The sequence below is a fragment of the Pristis pectinata genome, chromosome 2 (genome assembly GCF_009764475.1).
Source record: "Pristis pectinata isolate sPriPec2 chromosome 2, sPriPec2.1.pri, whole genome shotgun sequence".
Classification (NCBI taxonomy): domain Eukaryota; kingdom Metazoa; phylum Chordata; class Chondrichthyes; order Rhinopristiformes; family Pristidae; genus Pristis; species Pristis pectinata.
Window position 1 is genome coordinate 23,905,237 of NC_067406.1, and position 21,322 is coordinate 23,926,558.

Consider the following 21,322-nt stretch of genomic DNA (forward strand, 5'->3'; position numbering starts at 1 on the left):
TCACTGCTACAAATTCACTAGTTCATGGAAGGGTTATGGGAAGGATAAATATTCCAATAAGCAAGATTATACCTTTTGATTTCTTACTGGATGTTGCAGGTGTCAAAAAGCAAAGGATGCCTATGCTCCTAAATAGACTCACCATTTTATATTGTTTTGAAGTACATATAACATAAGGAAATTAATCAGTGGCTGTCTGACATTCAGCTGAAAAAGTTATTCAGCAAGATATTTCATCGCATCACACTCATGGAGAGATTGGGGTACAATGTGTTGACCCCCTCCCCCCCCAACATATACAGAATGTCACACTCTGATTACAGAGTAAAAGGGAACTTTATGCATCAAGTCTGCAACAGAGCTGAGTACATTTTGACATGACAGGGGAAATGTTTCTTGAGTTAGCTTCCCTAAATAAGTAAACCTTTTGTTGTACAAATACGTAGCTTAAGGATGTGCAAATAAAGTGAACTAATTGTTTACTCATAAAAACTCTGCTAACACCCCTCTAACTATGCAATATCAAATAGGAAATATGGTTTAACGCTTGGTTCGGTATACTAAGTGGCCCGATTCTGAACCATTTTCTGCTGAAGTCCCCACTGAACAAGCTACACTTTTAAATTTTGTTTCTATGTTAAAAACCTAAACCACTTTCAGCTAACCAGGGTCAGTACTGAGCCAATAATGTGCTTCACCCCATAGGAACTTCCATTAGTCAGATCTCCCACACCACCCAGCCATGCTTAGCATCCCACTGTAATTCTCTTCCTGAACACCAGTCTTTCCTCAAAACCTAATTTAATCATCCATCCTAACGAAGTTGATACTGTAATCTGCAATGCTTCTTCCCATAGATAGATTAACCATTGTTTTACAAGAAAACAGAAGCAGTTGACCATTCAGCCCTTCTTACCTGCTCCATCATTCAACACCATCATGGCCAATCCCATGCTTTACTACCATACAACTGCTCTCTCCTTGTATCTTTTGGTCATACATGTCAAGAAATCTACCTCTTTCTTAAATACATTTAACAGCTTGGCCTCCAGCATTTTCAGGAGGTACAGAATTCCACAGGATCACCACCTTTGGAGTGAAATTTCTCATCTCAGTCCTAGATGTCTTATCCAGTGTCCTGATATCGTGACCCCCCCTTGTTCAAGACACTGCCACAGGAAACACTTCCCTGCATCCAGCTGGCCCTCTTGGGATTTTGTACACTTTAGTCATAACCCCAGATTCTTCTTGAAATTCAGTGAATACAGGCCCAGTCAACCCAATTTATCCTCATGAGTGTTGCCATCACTGAAATTAGTCTGGTGAAGCTTGCTGCATTCATGTAGATCTTTTCTGAGGTTAAGGAGATAAAACTGCACAACACTCCAGCTGTGCTCTCATCAAGATCCTGTACAATTGTAAGAAAAAAATCATTCCTCTAAACCTCTTGCAACGAGCACCACTCATACCATTGACCTCCTTAACTATTTGTTGCACTTGTATGTTTTCTTTCAGGACACTCAGTTCCTTTTATGCATCATATTCCCTAATCTGCGTCTCAGCAATTTTGTTTAGTGAATTACAAATTCCACAATATCCATTTGCCAGATTCTGTTATTTTTTCAGGCCTTTATTTGTGGGATTAAATTATTTTTTTTAAATCTGATGTAATCAAGACCGACAATGCACTATGATTACAGCTGTTTCACAGAATTTCATATTTTATACTCACAAACACTGCAAAATGTGAAATACAATGGATGAAACAGTTCATGTGGTGTTGATACACTGGGCATAGGACTTGATAAATTTTAAATGGGGAAACATTATTGCTACAGCTATTCCGACCATATGATCTTTATCAACATCAATTTTCTTGACCTTGTGTGCATATGCAAATGAAAAGACTAAACTCAAGAATTTGAATGGAATATTTTATTCTCTGAAGAGAAAACCTTCTGTACATTTTACACAAGAGCAAAAACTGCTTTCCTGCAGTTTGTGGAGGAATCAGAGCAGTCAGCAAAACATTACAAGACTGATCAGCAGACGACCAAGTTTATGCCTCAAAGGTTGACAAGAAGTCTACTACAATCTTCTTCAGCTTGGCTTCAGTTTCATTACTGATGTGCCCCTCAGCCCTTCAATAGAAAAGAAAAATATAGTTCAGAAACTGGAATCTCAAAGAAACACTAAGTAGTCCAAGAGGAATTGAGTGAACATGTACTCAGACAGAGTGCAATTAAAAAAAAAACAAGTAGCACCATTTGCAATTATCATGTGCACAGTAACTAAAACCCAGCTCAACTAGAAATGAGAACTCTTTTCCAAGTGTCTTGTTGCTTGGAAAATTGAGAAGGGGGGGAAAACAAGAAGCTGGGTGGCAAGAATGATCAAATAAACTACTGATGCACTGGAACCAGTTTGATCATGCAAATTGCTCAGTTAACAGGTGGGGATTACAAAAACAAGGATTGTTTAAGTACAACTGGTTTGACCTCTGTTGGAATAAGAGTCCAATTCTGGACATACACTTTGGGCAGGATGTGGAGATTTGCTAGAATGGTACACATAAAAGGAAAGATTATAAAAGCAGCCAGTTCACAAAACCAATAATGTGTCCTATTAAAAAAAACTTCAAGTCCCAATAAGCAAATTTCATCTTTCATACTTGAATTAACAAATCTATACTGCTTTTTAAGTCCAACAATGACAAAGTACACACACACACACACACACACACGAGTTGTTTGGTGGGGAGGGGTGTTGAGAAATCTGTTGTAATGATACATTTACCTGATTGTTGCCAAGACATCTTGGTGCTGACTCTTCACATGGGCTAAGAAAGCTGGTTCAAACTTTGTGATCTTGCTGGGCTCCATTTTGTCCAGGTGACCTCTGACTCCAGCATAAATAACTGCAACCTGTTCCTCGATAGCCATGGGAACTGGATGGAAAACACAGGGGTTACTGCACAGTCTGGTGCAAACGCTCCAACTGAAGCTCCATAACATTCGTGAGCAGCAGCAAGACTGCACAATTACAATCACTGTTGCTGTATTTCCTGATTGATGGCTAGTGATTCTCTCTAAACCTATTGACTGAAGATGGAATCAATCCCAGCTGCACTAGAGAACCACCATGATTCAGGAAGGGAAAGATCAAACTGGCAGAAAAAAATTAGAACCAAAAAACAAACTACTGGAGAAACAGTTGGTTTCTACTGATGGCAGTATCTGTGGAGATAAAGTAATGGTCGATGTTTCGGGTCGAGACCCTGCTTCAGGACTGAGAGTGGAGGGAGAATAGATGGTACAAATTGGAGAGGGGAGGGGTGCACCTTGTACCAGTGTAACTGACAAAATAACTAAGCAATACGGTGAAAAAAAAAGTGATCCAGACAGGCAGTTTCAGGCATCTCTCTGAATCACAACCCAGGGATACACTCACTCACCATACTGTCCTTGTTTGAGCAGCTCTGTCAAACGAACACCACGATTCAGCAGCTGTTGAGTAGCAGCATCCAAATCAGAACCAAACTGGGCAAAAGCTGCCACTTCACGGAATTGGGCCAGCTCCAGCTTCATGGTACCGGCCACCTGTGATCAGTAAAGACCAAGAATAAATTAATATGGACTCCCTCGGTATTCAGGTGAAGGTAGAAGCCAGGGCGGAGGATCAGCAGGAACAAGAGGAAACACTGAGCAAAGACCAAAATGATTAAGTATCACAATGATTAATGTCCACGGTGGTTCCACAAACATCCTGCTCTATTTGGAACCTCACCCATCACATCAGCAGGTTGGAGACACAAGAGACTACAGATGCTGGAATCTGGAGCAAAAAAAAAACAAACTGCTGGAGGAACCAAGCAGACAGTGCTGCTTACCCACCAAGTTCCTCCAGCAATTTGTTATTAACATCAGCAGGTTGGCCGACCAGGTAAAGGAAAGTTACAGCCCAGCTGTATCTACATCATACTGGGAGATGTGTAGGACTTCTGGTAGGGACTCTGGACTTAGATTTAATTTACCCCTCCTCCCCTATCAAATTAAGTGGGTTCCCTGCCAAATCCAGTGATCCACTTAGTCAGTTGGTCAATTGTCTGACCTGGAACCTTTTGACATGGCCTACTTAGACTCTTAAGATGAAACTATCAATGAAGCTTTCGATTGGAATTAATGTTTCGCCTCATTAATTTCTGTAGTTTTATATGGTTACAAAATTGAAAAGACCCAATCTTCCTATATAGAAATAACACCCAGTAAGTTCAGTCTAAGTATCTGCAAAATTAAAATAAAATTTATTAAGGTGAATTGATAAGGATCAAATTCTCAGCAGCAATACCAATTCTTTTAGTTAATCATCAAGCAATAATCAAAGGGATGCAGATGAAAACAACCCAATACCTGTTTCATGGCTTTGGTCTGTGCAGCAGATCCTACACGGGACACAGACAGACCCACATTAATGGCTGGACGGATACCCTTGTAAAACAGTTCAGTTTCCAAGAAGATCTATGAAGTATACAAGTTACACAAATCAAGATCCATTACTACACGAGAACATAATTCCAGACGCAAATAAGGAATGTTTGTAAGGTTATACGTGGTCTAGTGCTGTAATGGTATTAATTTCACAAACTGAACGCAAAATAAGATGTTGAATACATTGCTTAATTATCCAATGAAAGTGACTATCAATACTCCTGTCATTTTTATTATTAGTCTTTAAGAAAAATGTATTCAGAAAGTTTATCCTGTAACCAACTGACCATAGGAGACAATATCTCCAGCACACTTAATGGAAACAACCAGCCTTCATTAATGAAATTATGTGACTGAAAAAGAAAATCCAGTTATTGCCCTAAATATATTTGCAGTTCATTTCCCCTCCCCTGCAAACATTAGTACTTTAAAGTTTCACTTTTCAATTTGATCTTCAAAACACGTGCAGGACAATTTTCACTTCCACAACTCACCTGACCATCAGTGATAGAGATGACATTGGTTGGAATGTAAGCAGACACATCACCAGCCTGAGTCTCAATGACAGGAAGAGCTGTAAGGGAGCCACCACCGAAGTTATCATTCATCTTGGCTGCTCTCTCCAGCAGACGCGAGTGCAGGTAGAATACATCACCAGGGTAGGCCTCCCGCCCTGGGGGACGACGCAGCAGCAAAGACATCTGGCGGTAGGCAACAGCCTGCAAAAAGATTGACAGTGAGATACTGGCAATGGTTGCTACAAGTCTCAGGTGCATCATGTTTATGGTGTGCACTGTATTCCATGCATCCTACCATTTTTAATATTTGATTAAATGGCATATTGCAAGTTATCCACAAATGGCACATACTATTCCAGATGCAAGGAAGTCAGGTCACAATCAGACTCAGTAACTTCCTCTGAACATCTTAACTACCCTTAATTCAACACAGACAATTGTGCTCAGAAACCAGCAACTGTTCATTTTAAATTATAAATTCCATGACAAAAGAGCTTTTCTGTGTTCACTTTCAAGTGGTTCCATTTTAAAAATATCTAAATAAACAAATCAGGAAATTGTTACGAGATCCCAGGTTTTCTCCTGTTCAGTGCTAAATTAATTGATTTCAACCAAGTTGTAGAAGGAACACTGCATGTTACTTCCATGACTTTGGAAGATGTATTTGCACTCTGGTTTCAGGATCCAGCAAAAAACACTTAGAAAATCAGAGGAAGCCACATCCTACTTAAAGAAAATGGCTCCACATATCAATGTTAAACCCAGTAGAATGTTTACCCAGGCTGGACAAAGCAAAATGTACATCCAACCAATGTAGCAATGATTGTAACCTTAGCCTCTTTGCTCAAACAACAGACTTGGGGAGTCTCAGGAGCAATTCTGTCCAGGCTACGGGATCCTCTCCCAGGGTACAACAATAAAACAAACAGTCAGCATGATAACAGTTGCAGAAACAACAGCTATTGACCTGCTCCTTCATAACCAGGGGAAAAACAAAAGTGAAAACAAAACACCTGACCAAAAATCCAAGGTAGAAAGAAGACCAGGAGTCTAAACCAATGGCTGCAGCTCAACTACTGGAAAATGTACTGACCTGTTTAGATAAGTCATCGTAGATGATTAGTGCATGCTTGCCATTGTCTCTGAAGTACTCTCCCATTGAGCAGCCAGAATATGGAGCCAGATACTGAAGTGGAGCAGCATCAGAGGCTGTGGCAGAGACCACGATGGTATACTTCATTGCATCTGGAAAACAAGTCAAACAAGCAGAATTGCACAATAACTCCAACTACAGTGGCAAAAGATATTATGTCATATTTCCCCATTACTCCTACCTGCTTTTGAACTATCATTTACTACCACTATCATTTACTACCACTTTCAACAGGATGTTGAGGATAGCTAGTGACAACTATGCAATTAGGAGTGGGTCAAACAACTTTGAACCTGCCCTGTCACTCATGTTCATGCCCTATTTAATCTTGGCCTCAACTTCACTTTCCTGCCTGGTCCTCATTACCCTCAACTTCTCCAAAGTTCAAAATCTGTCATCCTTTAATACACTCAATAATTCAGCCTCTATAGCTCTACGGAGTACAAAATTCCCAAGATTCATGACCCGAAGATATTCTTCCTTTTCCCATCCAAATCAGTCACCCCTTATTTTGAATCTTGCACCTAGTTCTAATTTCCCCATTTTGGTGCTCACCCCATCATATTACCTCAGAATCTTATACATTTGATTAAGATCACCTTTCACCTTTCTAAACTCCAAAGAGTACGTGCCCAACCTGCTTAATCGTTCTGTGTAAAATGACCTTTCCATTGTAGGAATCAAACTTCCAAACCTCTGAATTACCTCCTAAGTCACTAAACCCCTCCTTAACATCAAGTATGGTCTTGTCAGCACCCCAAAAAGTAGGACTTTTCTACTTGCTTTGCAATAAAATTCAATTTCAAAGTCCTGTCACTGCCTATGCCAGAAAAAATACGAGGATAAAAACTTTCTAGTGCTCTTGCTTAATACCAAGCTAGTGATTGGAAAAAGCAGCAGTCCTTCAATGCACAAATGGCAACATCCTATCCCCAACCCCACAAAGCGAGAAGCCAGGCAATTCTCTGTTCACTCAGCAGAAAGGCTTAAGGCAGCAATTCACAAGATTATTGAAACTACTCTCAATTCTTCAGGAGAAAAGTGATCCTCCCCGTGCTCTCAGCTTCTGCAGCTCACAAGTGTATCAACTTTCACTGATTATTTGGGCTAAACCAGCAAAGCCGAGGAAGTTAATATGTAGGCAAGACAGCACTGTGATATTAACTGTCGAGGTACTGCAGCCACAACACATGCAGAGAGCACGCCATCCATGCAGTTTGGATGGCCAAGTGGAAATTGATGGTTAAATATTACAAGTTTGACAGAGATGGGACCACCAGTTACCTTTAATAATGGTGGGAACTATGCATTCTATTGGTCAGTTACTGCTAACGTAAAGCTGGATAGCCCTTGGACAATTAGGTGCTGATTTGCTAGTCTGAATAACTGACTGGATTTCTGGGGTAGATGGAAACTTTGCATGAACTGAAGAAATAAACGAAGAACTGACTTAATAGCTGGAACTTTAGGAACTTGCATCCTGGTTTAACAGACAGCAGCAAGTACACAAACATCATAGTTTTGATTGAATTTGCACAATTCTTAAGATTTTATGATTTGCAATCGATGTTGATATTGCAGCATTCAGAAGAATCTGGCAGATGGAGGTTCTATCCAAGAGGCGAATTAGTCTTTTTTTGGGAAGGCAAAAGTGACTTTCAGAGTTATGTGTTTCTGCTCTGCAGAACTCCATGATACCACGAAGAAAATCATCTGCATGGTATCAGCTATAGTGAGCAAAAAGATGGTAAAGCTTACAGAAATACCGATTGGGGTCAGGGCACATTACCTCATTTAGACTTCAGATGACCATTGGTTTTATGAATGCCATCAGTGCTTATGCACCAATTCCATCTCCAAAGAGAAATATTATAACAATCTCCAAGACTTTAATGCAGAAGTTGGATAATTCATGGCTAAATTGCCTTGGGCATTTTGGCCATGGCAAGACGAACCTACCAGCATCAGTCAATCTCTTGACCAGCTGAGCCACAGTGGACCTCTTCTGACCAATAGCAACATAGATGCAGTACAATTTCTTCTTCTCATCAGTGCCATCATTGAATCTCCTTTGGTTGATGATGGTGTCAATAGCAATACCGGTTTTGCTAATAAAAAAAGCAAATACATACGTCACAGCTGAGCCATAAAAACCAAAAGCATTTCAAGCCCATTTATTATCCCAAGTTAGCCTTTCTCAAACAGGGTGGAAATAGTATCATGTGGCCTAAAGGTTTACAGCCTAGAAGATGGAAGAAAAGGAGGAACCAGAAGCCAGATCACTACTCATTACATCTGGTCACTCGAGTAGGATGGACACATTGAAACATCCTGCACCAGAGGAATGGAAGGGATAAGCACATGTGACCCAGTTTGGTCAATGTTCACAAGTACAGGTCACCTAGTGAAAGGGTGCCAACAGAACCAATAACAGTGGGAGGCAAGAAAAGGCAAGACAAATGTGCTATTTCTCCACTGGATCAACAATGAAAAATGCTGCTTAAGAGCATGATGATAGCCAGACAGCTAAACAGTCCACATAACTCAGTATTTGGACACAATTTATATCACCACAAACTTAAGATTTAACAAGCCAGTCGTGGCTCACTTAAGGTTGCAGTTCAACTCCTAGTCCAGAAATTGCATACAAAGATTAGACCCACAATCCAGTGAAGCACTACACAGCTAGAGGTGCTATCTTTTCAACAAAGTCTTAAACTCAGACCTGATCCATCATCTCAAGTGGATATGATAGATCCCATACCACTAATTTTGAAAAGTGATGTGGCCCTCGTGTCATGAATAATATTTACCCCTCGATCACCATTTCTAAAATAAGTCAGTTGGTCATTACCCTCTTGTTGTTTGGAGAACCTACAGGCTGCCTATTTCTTATACTGCAACAGTACTTCAAGATTACCTTTGGCTACAGAGCACTTGGGTGATGTTTTGAAAGGAACAGTATCAACTGAAGTCTTTTAATTTGAATAAAACTTTTACCATTTAGTTCTTACCCAGTCTGTCTATCACCAATGATAAGCTCACGCTGACCGCGGCCAATGGGCACCAGACTATCCACGGCCTTAATACCAGTCTGCATGGGCTCACGCACTGAGATCCTGGGAATAATACCAGGTGCTTTCAATCCCACACGCCTACGGTTCTTAGCTCCAAGTGGACCCTGTTTAAGAAAGACAAATACTAAGATTTGAACATTTAAACTTCTACAGCAAAATGAGTCAAGAAGAGAGGATGTTTTGGTCACTCCAACGACATGGAGAAGTTTGGCTTTTCCAACTGGCTGTAAGTAGGATTGAACTGCTTTTCAGCTTCTGGAAAACTCTCAAATTTCAACACCAGAATGCACACAAAACAGATGCATTTACAGGGCAGCAAGTTCAAAAAAGGGCTTACTTTACCAAATCAAAATGTTGTAGGTTTAAGTCCTAATCCAGAGACTTGCAAAGATATTCTAACAATGAGACATCTGCGCCAAGGATATTGGAGGAAGTGGAACTAAGGTGGCTCATTTACAGCATGAACACTAGAACAGACCAGATGATTGAATGGCCTGTTTCTGTGCTCATGAAAGTAACATAACTATGCAAAAAAAATCAGACAATTCAGTCAATACCAAAAATGAAGACAAAGCATTTACTTTAATCTACAATTACTATTAAGTGCACGAAGCTAGGATCAGCTTTAACAGACCATGGCACTTTTTTTTTGAAAGCTCTTACCTTTCCATCAATGGCATTTCCCAGGGCATCTACAACACGTCCAAGTAGTTCCTCTCCTACTGGAACATCCACAATGGCACCAGTTCTCTTCACAATGTCACCTTCCTTAATCAGCTTGTCATTACCAAATACAACGACACCAACATTGTCAGGTTCCAAATTCAAGGACATCCCCTAAAATGATCAAAGCACAAAATTAGAAAAAAAGCAAATGTAGTATTTAATAACTATGAGCAATAAACAGTACAGTCAGAAACTCCTGGCTTGCTCACATGGCTCGGGACCAATTGCCAGGATGCACTTGGGAGTAGTTTGAGACAATTCTCAACCTGTTTAAAACAAAATGCCTGTGGAGTGCCACATACAATACCATAAGCACAGTTCTTCCCCACCCCAAAAGCCTCTTTTGAAGACATGAATCTACTTACCCTCTGCACTTCTACACCATTTCTCAATCTTGTTCAAAAATGGGACCACTGTAGCCAAGGCAAATTCTGCCCTTGCCCAACACCCATTCACACGCGCTTGTCAGTAGCAGTGAAAACCCTGGCTGAATTATACAGGCCAGGTGCTGAAGCAACAGAACCACAATCCTGACTTTAATCAACTAACTCAACATCTTTAGGGAATCAAACCTAGGAATTTATGGCAAAAGTATCTACAAAAAATTGGGAGAGAGACTATATCAATCAAGAAAAAAGATTAATATTTTGCTCCAAAATGGACCAAATAAAGACAGACCATCCCTCTAATGATTCCTTAAACCAGCGGATCTTAATGTGAAACAATTGAGATCCTCTTTATGGAATTATAGGGATAGTTTTTTGGTTACACTTTCTCACAAACTTCATTACAATTTAAAATTTCCAAATAAATGCAAAATTGAGCTCAAAGGATGCAAGTGGATGTAGTTTTTCATCAGTCCACTTTATTGTTCAGTTACCTTCAGACCAGAGGAGAATTCCACCATTTCTTCAGCCTGCACATTTCGCAGGCCATACACACGAGCGATACCATCACCAATTGACAGCACACGACCAGTCTCTTCCAGGTCAGCAGAGGTGTCAGCTCCCAGGATACGTTCCTCCAGGATGGAAGAAACCTCTGCGGTACCTGATGAAAGGTGTAAAGGATATAAAATCAATGAGAGATAAGAGATTATGTAACTACTTCTACTGCAGAAAAGCCAGAGATTTCTAAGATATGAAAGCTGTAATGGTGAATTATAAGTCACTGAATTGAGACAGTCCAGAACTACTGTTAATGACTGAGAAAAGTTAGGTGATATATTTTAATGCACAGGGTTACTGGATCATTAAAAAAAAGCAGCACATCTAAATGGCAAGGTATCTCAGAGCTCAAATACAGATACATCTAGGCATTCTAGTGCATGATGTACAAAAGGCTGGTATGCAAGTAATGGAATGTTATTGTCTATTACCAGGAGAATTGAATACAAGTTAGGAGTTTATGCTTCAGTTATGTAAGGAAATAGGTGAGACCGGCATTGGGAGAACAGTATTGGTGTGCTTAATTAAGAAAAAACATTAAACCTTTTGAACTGATTCCAAAGCATTATTAGACTAATACATGGAACGGCAAGACTGTCTTGTGAGGAAAGGTTGCACAGGCTGGTCTCGTATCCACTGGAGTTTAGAAAAATGACAACAGACTTGATGACACACAAGATCCTGAGGGATCTTGACAGAGTAGATGGAAAAGACACTTCCTCTTGTTTGAGACTTTAGAACCAAGTGCTCTTTTCCCCCTCTCTGAGAGGGTCATGAGTCTTTGAAATCTCTTCCTCAAAAGGACAGTAGAATTAAATATTGGTAGATGGATTCTTGATAAGCAAGGGGGGTGAAAAGTTACTGCAGAGTTGATCTTGGTAAATTGTGGGGTAGGCTCCAGGGGGCCTATTCTTGCTCTTAATTTATATATTCATGCTGTGGAAAACTATGCAAGAGGAGATGATTGAACCAGACATTTCTTGCATCTTTTGCAAGAAAATTGGATATCAACCAATGCAAAATATAGATTTTCTGAAGAGTGCATTTTGACTCTGAACTGCTCTACATATGGGATTATACAGACTCAAGAATTGTATTGTGTGTCTCAAATGTTAAGAATTTGGGTTCTACATACAAGAGTAAAAAGAAATTCAGAATTTAATTGAACATGCAGCTACAGTCAATAGAAGACTACCAGATACCATAAATAAGAGCAAATATTACTTCAAATTAAGTTCATTGACAGCTTGACTTCACCGGCAAACCAAAGCCAATGCAAGTAAAACAATTTTAAAAACAAGCACCGTTGTGAGCTCCAATACAACCAAAGCAAGGATAATAAAAATTCATCACATTAGCAAAAATAAATTAGACTTCATTAAGAAATGACATTATCTACTGGCACCCCAATGCACAGCTCGTGCCATAAGTCAATGCAGGCCCAGACCAGCAGTTCCTTCAGTTTGTGCCAAGCCAGAACAGGAAGCATTTCCCTACCCAATTCCCATAGCCCAAAAAAATCTATTTCAGATTTGATATAATTAATGATCTGGTATCCATAGCTTTCAGGTAGAAAATTACATGACCCAAAGCCACAAGGCAACCAGAAATATTAAAAATGAAAACAAAAGTCAAAAGAAAATGCTTATTTCTGACACCAATTGGCTTCTTTTCACATTCAACTATGTGATTGCAAACATATTAACAAAGACTGACCAGTCTTTTGAAGCCATGTCCTTGAAGTGTGAAGATTCTTAGTGGCTACAAATCCTGCAGGAAAGACTTGTCGTGCCACCTATAAAGAACAAGACTTAAAATAAATGCATTTTGCCCACACAAACTACATTCACAAAATAATAACATTCTGCAAATTGCAGGATGCAAACCTCAACTTGGATTAGCCACAGTACTTCTAATGTGTTATTTTTATATGTAGATTGCCCCATGCATACAATTGCTGGCAAATTTAAGCTTTGAACTTTGGGCATCATGGTGATTAAATTGGTATCAAAGACAGATTCAAAACAAGGTCACTCCATGCTTCTCAAAATCAACTCATTTTAAAATTCACAACTCAGTATTAGTGCATTGATTATCCATCCTTAAATGATCAAAAGTAGGCAGTGCTAGAACTTCTTAAGTGATTAATTTATCCAATAACAAGGCAAATATTACCTAACCCATTGAATGTCATTTGCTTTATAAAATACATATGAAAACTCATTTGAATATTCCAATTCCAGATCCAGCAGGAAAGACAGTTAAAGACAACTTACCCTGACCCTCACTGGCTTTAGAAGCAGCTAACTACTATTAAAGTTAAGAATTTGCACATTTTACCCAAAATATACACAAGATGGCCTATGCAAAACTGTCGTGCACTTAACACAGGTATAAAACATCAGATCATCGTGGTTAGTTCCAACACAAAACATTAACGTTTTTCTTCAATTGAATGTGCAAAGTAAATGGCTGATTTATAGGTGCCATTTTGTATAAGTACTAGATATTAAACAGTAGAAGATATAACCAAAAGCAGTTCAGCAGTATATAGCTGAAAAGCAGTTTGGCAATAAATTTGTCCCAACTAGATAAATAAGAACTCCACGATGTTCAAAACCACAACCAGCGAATGCAGAAAAAAATGTATATATAATTTTTTTTTAAAAAGCCTTAAAGAAATTACAAAATCTAAAAGGTGTGCATAATGGTCAGAAACATTGCAAACCAACGAAGGTTTGAAACGTGAAGGAGAAACAGAGGACCTGACCTTCAGCAGGACGCGGCCTGTGAACATCCCTGATGCTACTGGAGACCTGAGCACGCTTGGATGGCACAACTGCGGTTACCACGTCCTCATGCAATGGGTACAAACCCACGGGAGCAAAGGAGGCACCGAGTGAACTGCGCAGAGGCCGGCCGGCGGCAGCTTCTGCCCGAAGCCACCCCAGGCCCCGCCGGCCGCCCATGTAAAATGGCCGCCCGGCTGCAGCTGATCCCACCCGCCGTTCCCCAAACCCGGGGTTCAGCCCCCGGGGCCACTTACCTGAGATCGCTGCCTGGCGAGAGACCGCGCGAATGCGGCTGTGAGACGGACCGACAACATGGTGCGGACTCAGGCGTTGGAGCGGTGCGACGGCGGACTATGCCCGGGACGTGCCTCCTCCTGCACCGAGCGGCTCTGCAAATGGCGGCCGCCTCCAGCCGCTGCTCGGCTCCTGAAGGGAGAGGTCGGCGGCGCCAGAGCGAGGCTCCGCCTGCTGCCCCGGAAACGGACGGCGCTCCCCGCCGAGGAGGGGCAGGCGACGCGCTCCTCGGGCGAAATGATCCGCAGCCGCCCCGCTGAAGATGCCGGACGCTGGAAATGACGGGCAATACATTCGCTGCACAATTCCAGAATATGCGGCTGCCTCCCAAGTTCATGCTCCAACTCCGTTGTTTCCGCTCCTCATTGACGTCCCATGTGGTTGTGACAGTTCACCCCTGCATGGCTGCAAGTGTGTGGCAGTGCAGTGCAGTGCAGCGTGTCTGATGGTATTGGTTTATTATTGTCACTTGTACCGAGGTGCAGTGAAAAACTTGTCTTGCATACCGTTGGTACAGATCAATTCATTACACAGTGCATTGAGGTAGTACAGGTAAAACAAGATTTTAAGATTTCTTTATTAGTCACACGTACATCAAAACACACAGTGAAATGCATCTTCTGCGGCGAAAATTCTGGGAGCAGCCCGGCAAGTGTCGCCACGCTTCTGGTGCCAACATAGCATGCCCACAACTTCCTAACCTGTAATTCTTTGGAATGTGGGAGGAAACCGGAGCACCCGGAGGAAACCCACACAGACACGGGGAGAACGTAACAAACTCCTTACAGAGAGCGGCCGGAATTGAACCCGGGTCACCTTCGCTGTAAAGCGTTACGCTAAAGTGTCCAGCTGGGTGTGACACACACTTAGCTGCTTCCATTCTTGACTGTCCTCTGGTAGATAATAGGACCCCACAAGGGGTTCTGTTCTTTTATCTGTGCCACTGCACCCAATGTCCATCCAGAATATAGGTCCCTTCTACAACAACAAACAATCTGCTGGAGAAACTCAGGGGGTCGAGCAGCATCTGAGGGGGGAAAGGAACTGTCGACATTTCAGGACTGATGCAGGGTCTTGATCTGAAACGTCATCAATTCCTTTCCTCCCACAGATGCTGCTCGGACCTGCTGAGTTCTTCCAGCAGATTTTTGTTGCAAAGGTTCCAGCATCTGCAGTCTCTTGTGTCTCCATAGGTCCCTTATAATTTTCTTCGACATAATGTTTGATCCTTTCCTTCACTCTAACTCTCGATATTCCCGTGCTCCTAAATTCTGGCAACTTAATTATTCCCAAATTTAATAGCGCCACCGTTAACAGCTATCCTTTCAGCTCCCAAGAATCAAAGCAAGGGAATTCCCTCCCTGCTCTGCTGTCTCCATTTTCTCCTTTTCAACAGTCCTTAGAATCTACGCTTTATGCTAAGGTTTGTCATCTGCTCTAATATGTGGTTCATTGTCAAATTTTGATTAATAATGTGCCTGTTAAACTTTGGGATGTTTTGTGTACAATAAAGAGGGCATGGCTTTAAAGTAATGGGTGTGAAGTTCAAGGGAGATATCAGAGGATGGGTTTTTTACCCAGAGAGTGGTTGGGGCATGGAATGCACTGCCTGGGGCAGTGGTGGAGGCAGGTACATTGGTCGAATTTAAGAGATTACTTGATAAGCATACGCAGAATTCAAAATAGAGGGATATGTGGGGAGGAAGGGGTTAGATAGTCTTAGGCGAGGTTTAAAGGTCAGCACAACATTGTGGGCCTAAGGGCCTGTATTGTACTGTACTGTTCTATGTTCTAAAGTGATAAACACAAGTGGTCATCTGGTCTGCAGCATTTGTGGATAAGAAGATTTACATTGAACATGTAACATCGAACATGTACATCGAAACACACAATGAAATGCATCTTTTGCATCGAGTGTTCTGGGGGCAGCCCGCAAATGTCGCCACGCTTCCGGCGCCAACATAGCATGCCCACAACTTCCTAACCTGTATGTCTTTGGAATGTGGGGGGAAACTGGATCACCCAGAGGAAACCCACGCAGACACGGGGAGAACGTACAAACTCCTTACAGACAGCGGCCCAATTGAACCCGGGTCGCTGGCGCTGTAAATCCTTACGCTAATCGCTACACGACAGTTTGGCTTAAGAATTTTTTTCATCTATGAATTTAAGTACATAGTGACAGCAGAATATCAACTACTGGTGGGGTTGGAAGGTTGGAGGGAGCTTGGGACTCATTTCTAGTCTTCTACTGGACATTTCTATTTCTCTTTGTAAGAGGCAGAGTTCCTGCACTTCAGACAGCATAATTAATGGAGAGAAAAGATTGCAGACGCTGGAATCTGGAGCAACAAACAATCTGCTGGAGGAACTCAGCAGGTCGAGCAGCATCTCTGGGAGGAAAGGAATTGTTGATATTTCAGGACTGATGCAAGGTTTCGAACTGAAACGTCGATGCTGCTTGACCTGCAGAGTTCCTCCAGCAGATTGTTTGTGGCTCCAGATTCCAGCGTCTGCAATCTCTTGTGCCTCCTATGCTTGAGTTCCTACCTTTCTGACCTGCAGAGGGAGCTATTTATAAGGATTTAGAAGCTAAGGTTCCAGACTGAGATAATTGTACGGACACTCAAATTTTACCTTAAAACAAGGAAAGGTGGCTGAACAAAATCGGTCTTAAATTTCTTTCATTTGTTAATAAATCTAAGTGCTGACTGCAATTGTAATCCTTCTCATTATATTTTTGAACCTGCTTAGGCCTTTTTCACAGTAATCTGCTTGAGCCAGGTGCCTTCTGATGTCAGTTGTTTTAATTCTGTATTTGTATTCCAGTGTGCCTGTTTCCATTCTTATCGCCAATTGTTGCAACGGACAGTTTACAGAATCTTTAACATTGCAAAAGAGTCTCAAGGCCCTTGAGAGAAGCATAATCCAGAGTACCTGCTTCTTTTGATTTGTATAAAAAATAAATGCAGAATTTTCACAGGGGGAAAAGCACTGAAGTTCACATCTTGAGATCCCCTGGGCCACTTTCTCCTGCTGAACACAAATCATCATGAGGGTGGAGCACACAGAGAAATGATGGACCCTAACTGATTCCTTTGGAGTGTGTGACCCTTCCAGACCTATTCATTGTAAACATTACACTCAAGCATCCTGCCTATAATGTGTGTGTCCAGAGGGTTGTTAACCACTTGCAATCAATTTCAGAGTGCACAGCTTGGTACACTTGAGATGTGAGGAGCTCCGACAAGTTATTCATAGTTTATTGAAGGGATTTTCATAGATTGCTTCTGGTATTGTCTACACATGTTGCAGCCCAAGAATTACAGCCTTAAAACATCAATTATTGTTCACAACCAATATTATATATACTACATTGTCTGGTGGTCTTCCACTGCATATCTAGTACATTGAGACAGAAAACCACTGTGCTAATAATATTTGGGATTCTTAGGTATGTTCCACAATGATCTGCAGTGGCAGTCAGTCGGACACAGAACAAAAAGCGTAACATTGATGAATGGTGTAAATTTCCTGTGTCCAGATGTGCCCTGATACCTACCAAATAGTTCTGGAGGTGCATGAATGTGCCACAGTGGTGGTTTCCATCTTCACTGTTGATGGGAGGTCAAGGTCGTTAATATTCCTTTGTATGTGATTCACTGGAATTAGGATGAATTACAATGCCAGATATGGCAGTGATTGAAGAAAGTTGGCTTGCTATGGAAACTGCTGTTATCTTTAAGTACCAGGAGTTATGTTCAATTTCCATTGGCTTTAGTTTTGGGAAAGGAAATGAGGCATGGGAATTTACACTTAAGTGGATTGATGTAATTTATTTAAGGGTTATTTGTTCAGGGTTTTGACAGGTTTAAGAGGGAGAGGCAATTTCCAATGGTTGAGGAATTAAGCTGAGGGAATCAAATTTTCAGTGACAGTAAAAGAGTCTGCAGGAGATTTTTTTATCTTTTTCTTCGAGATAAGGAGGGAAAAATCAGCTGGAGTTTCCATTCCTATTTAATGAACTCTCAAGGACAGTGCCCATTAAGATATCAGTGAGTGGCTAGGTTATTAGAGTAAATCATCATTGCATTGTCACAAACATAAGGGACTAAAGATGGCTGAAGCACGATAAAACATTTCTTACCAGGAAAAAAGAAAGGAAGAACTTTGAGAAAAAAGAAAATGAGTTATTGCAAAATGAATTATGGCTGCTGAATTTAATAAGCAACCCAGAGGTCAAATCCCACCATGAGAGAATGTGAAATTCTATTCCAGAATCCCGGTCGTTTGTGTGTTGTTGGATTGTGTAAAAGCCCAAACCTGAAAATAAATTCACTGGATCATATCATGTTTCCATGAGCTCAGGACACCCCAAAGTTAGAGGAATATTTTTGGTGGGGAGTCATGGTTTTAAGGCTCTAAATGTAGCAGCTAGTTTCTGCATAGAAAGGTCCCACAATCACTAATCACCTGATAGTATATAACATTATGAGAGGCATACATAAGGTAGATAGTCAAAATCTTTTTCCTGTGCTAGGGTTATCAAAAACAACGGCAGAGGTGTAAGGTGAGAGGAAGGAGTTTTAAAGGGGATCTGAGGGGTAAGTTTTTTACAAAGAGAGTGGTTGATATCTGTAATGTGCTGTCAGAGGAGGTGGCGGAATCGGATATAATCACTGTGTTTAAGAGGCATTTTGACAGACACTTAAATAGACAAGGCAAGGTGTACAAAGGATATGGTCCTAATGTGGGCAAAAGTGTTGGCATCGATGTGGTAGGTCAACGGGCCAGTTTCTGTACTGTAGAACTCTGTGACTCTAATGTTGGAATGGCAAGATATCGCAAAAAGTTGTAGACTCAGCCAGCTGCATCACGGGCACAACCCTCCCTACCGTCAAGGACATCTTCAAAAGGTGGTGCCTCTTCTCGTTACTACCATCAGGGAGGAGACACAGGAGCGGGAAGACCCACACCTAATGATTCAGTAACAGCTTCTTCCCCTCTGCCATCAGATTTCTGAATGGGCCATGATCCCATGAATACTACCTAATTATTGCTTTTTTTGGTGCATTATTTATTTTTGTAATTTATAGATTTTCATGTCTGCACAGTACTGCTGCCACAAAACAAATTTTGAGTCATATGTCAGTGATAATAAATTTGATTCTGATTTTGTTTTTTAGATGGTAATTGAAGGATAAATATTGCTCAGGTTCCCAGGTATAAACTCTCTTGTCCTCTACTGTAAAATAATGCCACGGGATCTTTTTGGGGGGAGTGGGGAGGGAAAACACCTTGGTGGTTGGAGTCATCCCTTGCACAAAGGAAAATGGTTGTGATTGACAGAGCTCAATAATCCCTGCTCAACCATGTTCAGTTCCTTCATCAATGACCTTCCTTCCATTGTAAGGTCAAAAGTGGCAATGTTCACTGTTGATTCATATTTAATTCCATTCACAACTCCTCAACAATTTAGCAACCCATGCCTGCTTGCAGCAAGATCTAGATATCATTCAGGCATGGGCTAATGCGTGGCAAATAGCATTTGTGTTAGATAATGATCTCTTCCAACAAGAGAAAGCATAACCATCCACCCTCAACATTCACTGACATTACTGTCACCAAGTTCCATATCATCAACGTTTTAAGAATCACCATTGACCAGAAACTCAATTGGACCAACTACATAAATAGAGTGGCTACACATCAGGTCATAGGCTGAGTATCATTACATCCCAACAACCCCAAAGCCTTTCTACAAACTATGAGGCACAAATCAGGTGCATAATGGAACATGCTCAGATGAGAGCATCTTGAACAACTCCCAAGAAGCTCAACATTATCCAGGACAAAGCAGCCCACTTATTTGGGTTCCCATCCACCACTTTAAACATACATTAAATTCCACAGCAGCAGAATGGCTGCAGTACATAATATCTACAAAATACATTACAGTAAATGCCCAAGCTACTTTGAAAGCATCTCTCAAACCTGCAATTTTTATATCTAGGACAGCCAGCACACAGAAATACTATGTGGATGTTCCCATCTCAGTGATACACCACCTTGATTTGTAAGTACTACATTGCAACTCTCAACCACATTACCATGTTGTCTGCCTCCATACCTTTGACCCATCCCCTGGTGGATCTGCTCTCCCCTCCTCCCCCTATCTGCCTGTCACTATCTCTTACCCGCATCTACCTGTCACCAACTTGTGCCCACCCGCCTCCCTCTTTTGTCGATCTATCACTGCTCCGTTTTTCCCTCCTATATATTGGGCTTCCCATGGAACCATACGGCACAAAACAGGCCCTTCGGCCCACCTTCTTCAGTCCTGAAGCAGGGTCCTGATTCAAAATGTTGACTGTCTGCTTTTCTCCACAGATGCTGCCTGGCCTGCTGAGTTCCTTCAGCATCTTGTTCTTTTCATGTTCTCAAAGGTAATTAAGGGGCAATAAATGCTGGACTTAGCAGGCCTGTTCAGATCCTGGAAAATCAATAAATTAAAAAAAACTGACTGATCATATAGGATACTTTTTTATATCCAAGAATCAGGTGGTGGATTAGGAGATAATCAAATGAGCTGTTTTGTCCTGAATGGTGTTGAAAATTTGCTCTGTACATTTGTGCACATGTTCCTGGAGTTGAACTTCAACTCTCAACCTTTTGATTCAAAGGGTGTAACCTTCAGAGGCAAAGCTTTGGAATAGTCATTGGAGGAAGTTGCTATAGTTTCCATCTAGTCCTACTGATGGTAAACAGAAGCTAATATGCTTTTAAAAACATTTTTAAACAGCTTGGCTTTTGTGCAAAGATGATTCTCACTTGATTCTCATTTCAGGTAGAGACAAATAAATTCAAATAAAATAAAATAAGTGTGTGTCCTAATGCAGGTCTTGACCTGAAACACTAACTGTTTTTTGCTCAATATCCCAGCATCTGCAGTCTCCTGTGTCTACAAATAAATTCATAACTTAGATTGTTGGGATGCAAGTGTTAAATTGCTTTGCCATCTCCTCCAGTGGTCTGTCAGAAATCACCTACTACAGTAGTTGGTCACATAACTCCTGAAAGTCCCAGGTTTCTCAGCCTTTTGCGATATTCCAAACTGGAAGAGATACATGTGGCTGGATTCCAAATTCTGATTGCCGTTCGGTAGCCCAGTGACTGAATGAATGACAAGTGAACTAAGAATCTGTGCTGATCATTTAACTTAGAGACACTCAAGGGTCCAACAAGAAGAATAGCTTTGGGAGGCAAAGTAAGACATCAGCCACAAATAATTTTTCTTACCACACTGGAGTGACAATATCAAATTCTCA

At 41.2% G+C, this 21,322-nt stretch overlaps 1 protein-coding gene across 1 annotated transcript; it reads right to left on the reverse strand.

Moving 5' to 3' along the window:
* Positions 1 to 1,920: 1,920 nt before the first annotated feature.
* atp5fa1 (ATP synthase F1 subunit alpha) lies at positions 1,921 to 14,432 on the reverse strand. Its single transcript, XM_052009266.1, has 12 exons — positions 13,955 to 14,432; positions 12,625 to 12,703; positions 10,842 to 11,011; positions 9,899 to 10,072; positions 9,173 to 9,339; positions 8,118 to 8,266; positions 6,099 to 6,250; positions 4,982 to 5,206; positions 4,410 to 4,517; positions 3,455 to 3,599; positions 2,797 to 2,947; positions 1,921 to 2,141 (listed from the first exon to the last, which is right to left on the reverse strand). The coding sequence occupies exons 1-12, from the start codon at positions 14,012 to 14,014 to the stop codon at positions 2,060 to 2,062; spliced, it is 1,662 nt and encodes a 553-aa protein (XP_051865226.1). The 5' UTR covers positions 14,015 to 14,432; the 3' UTR covers positions 1,921 to 2,059.
* Positions 14,433 to 21,322: the final 6,890 nt, after the last annotated feature.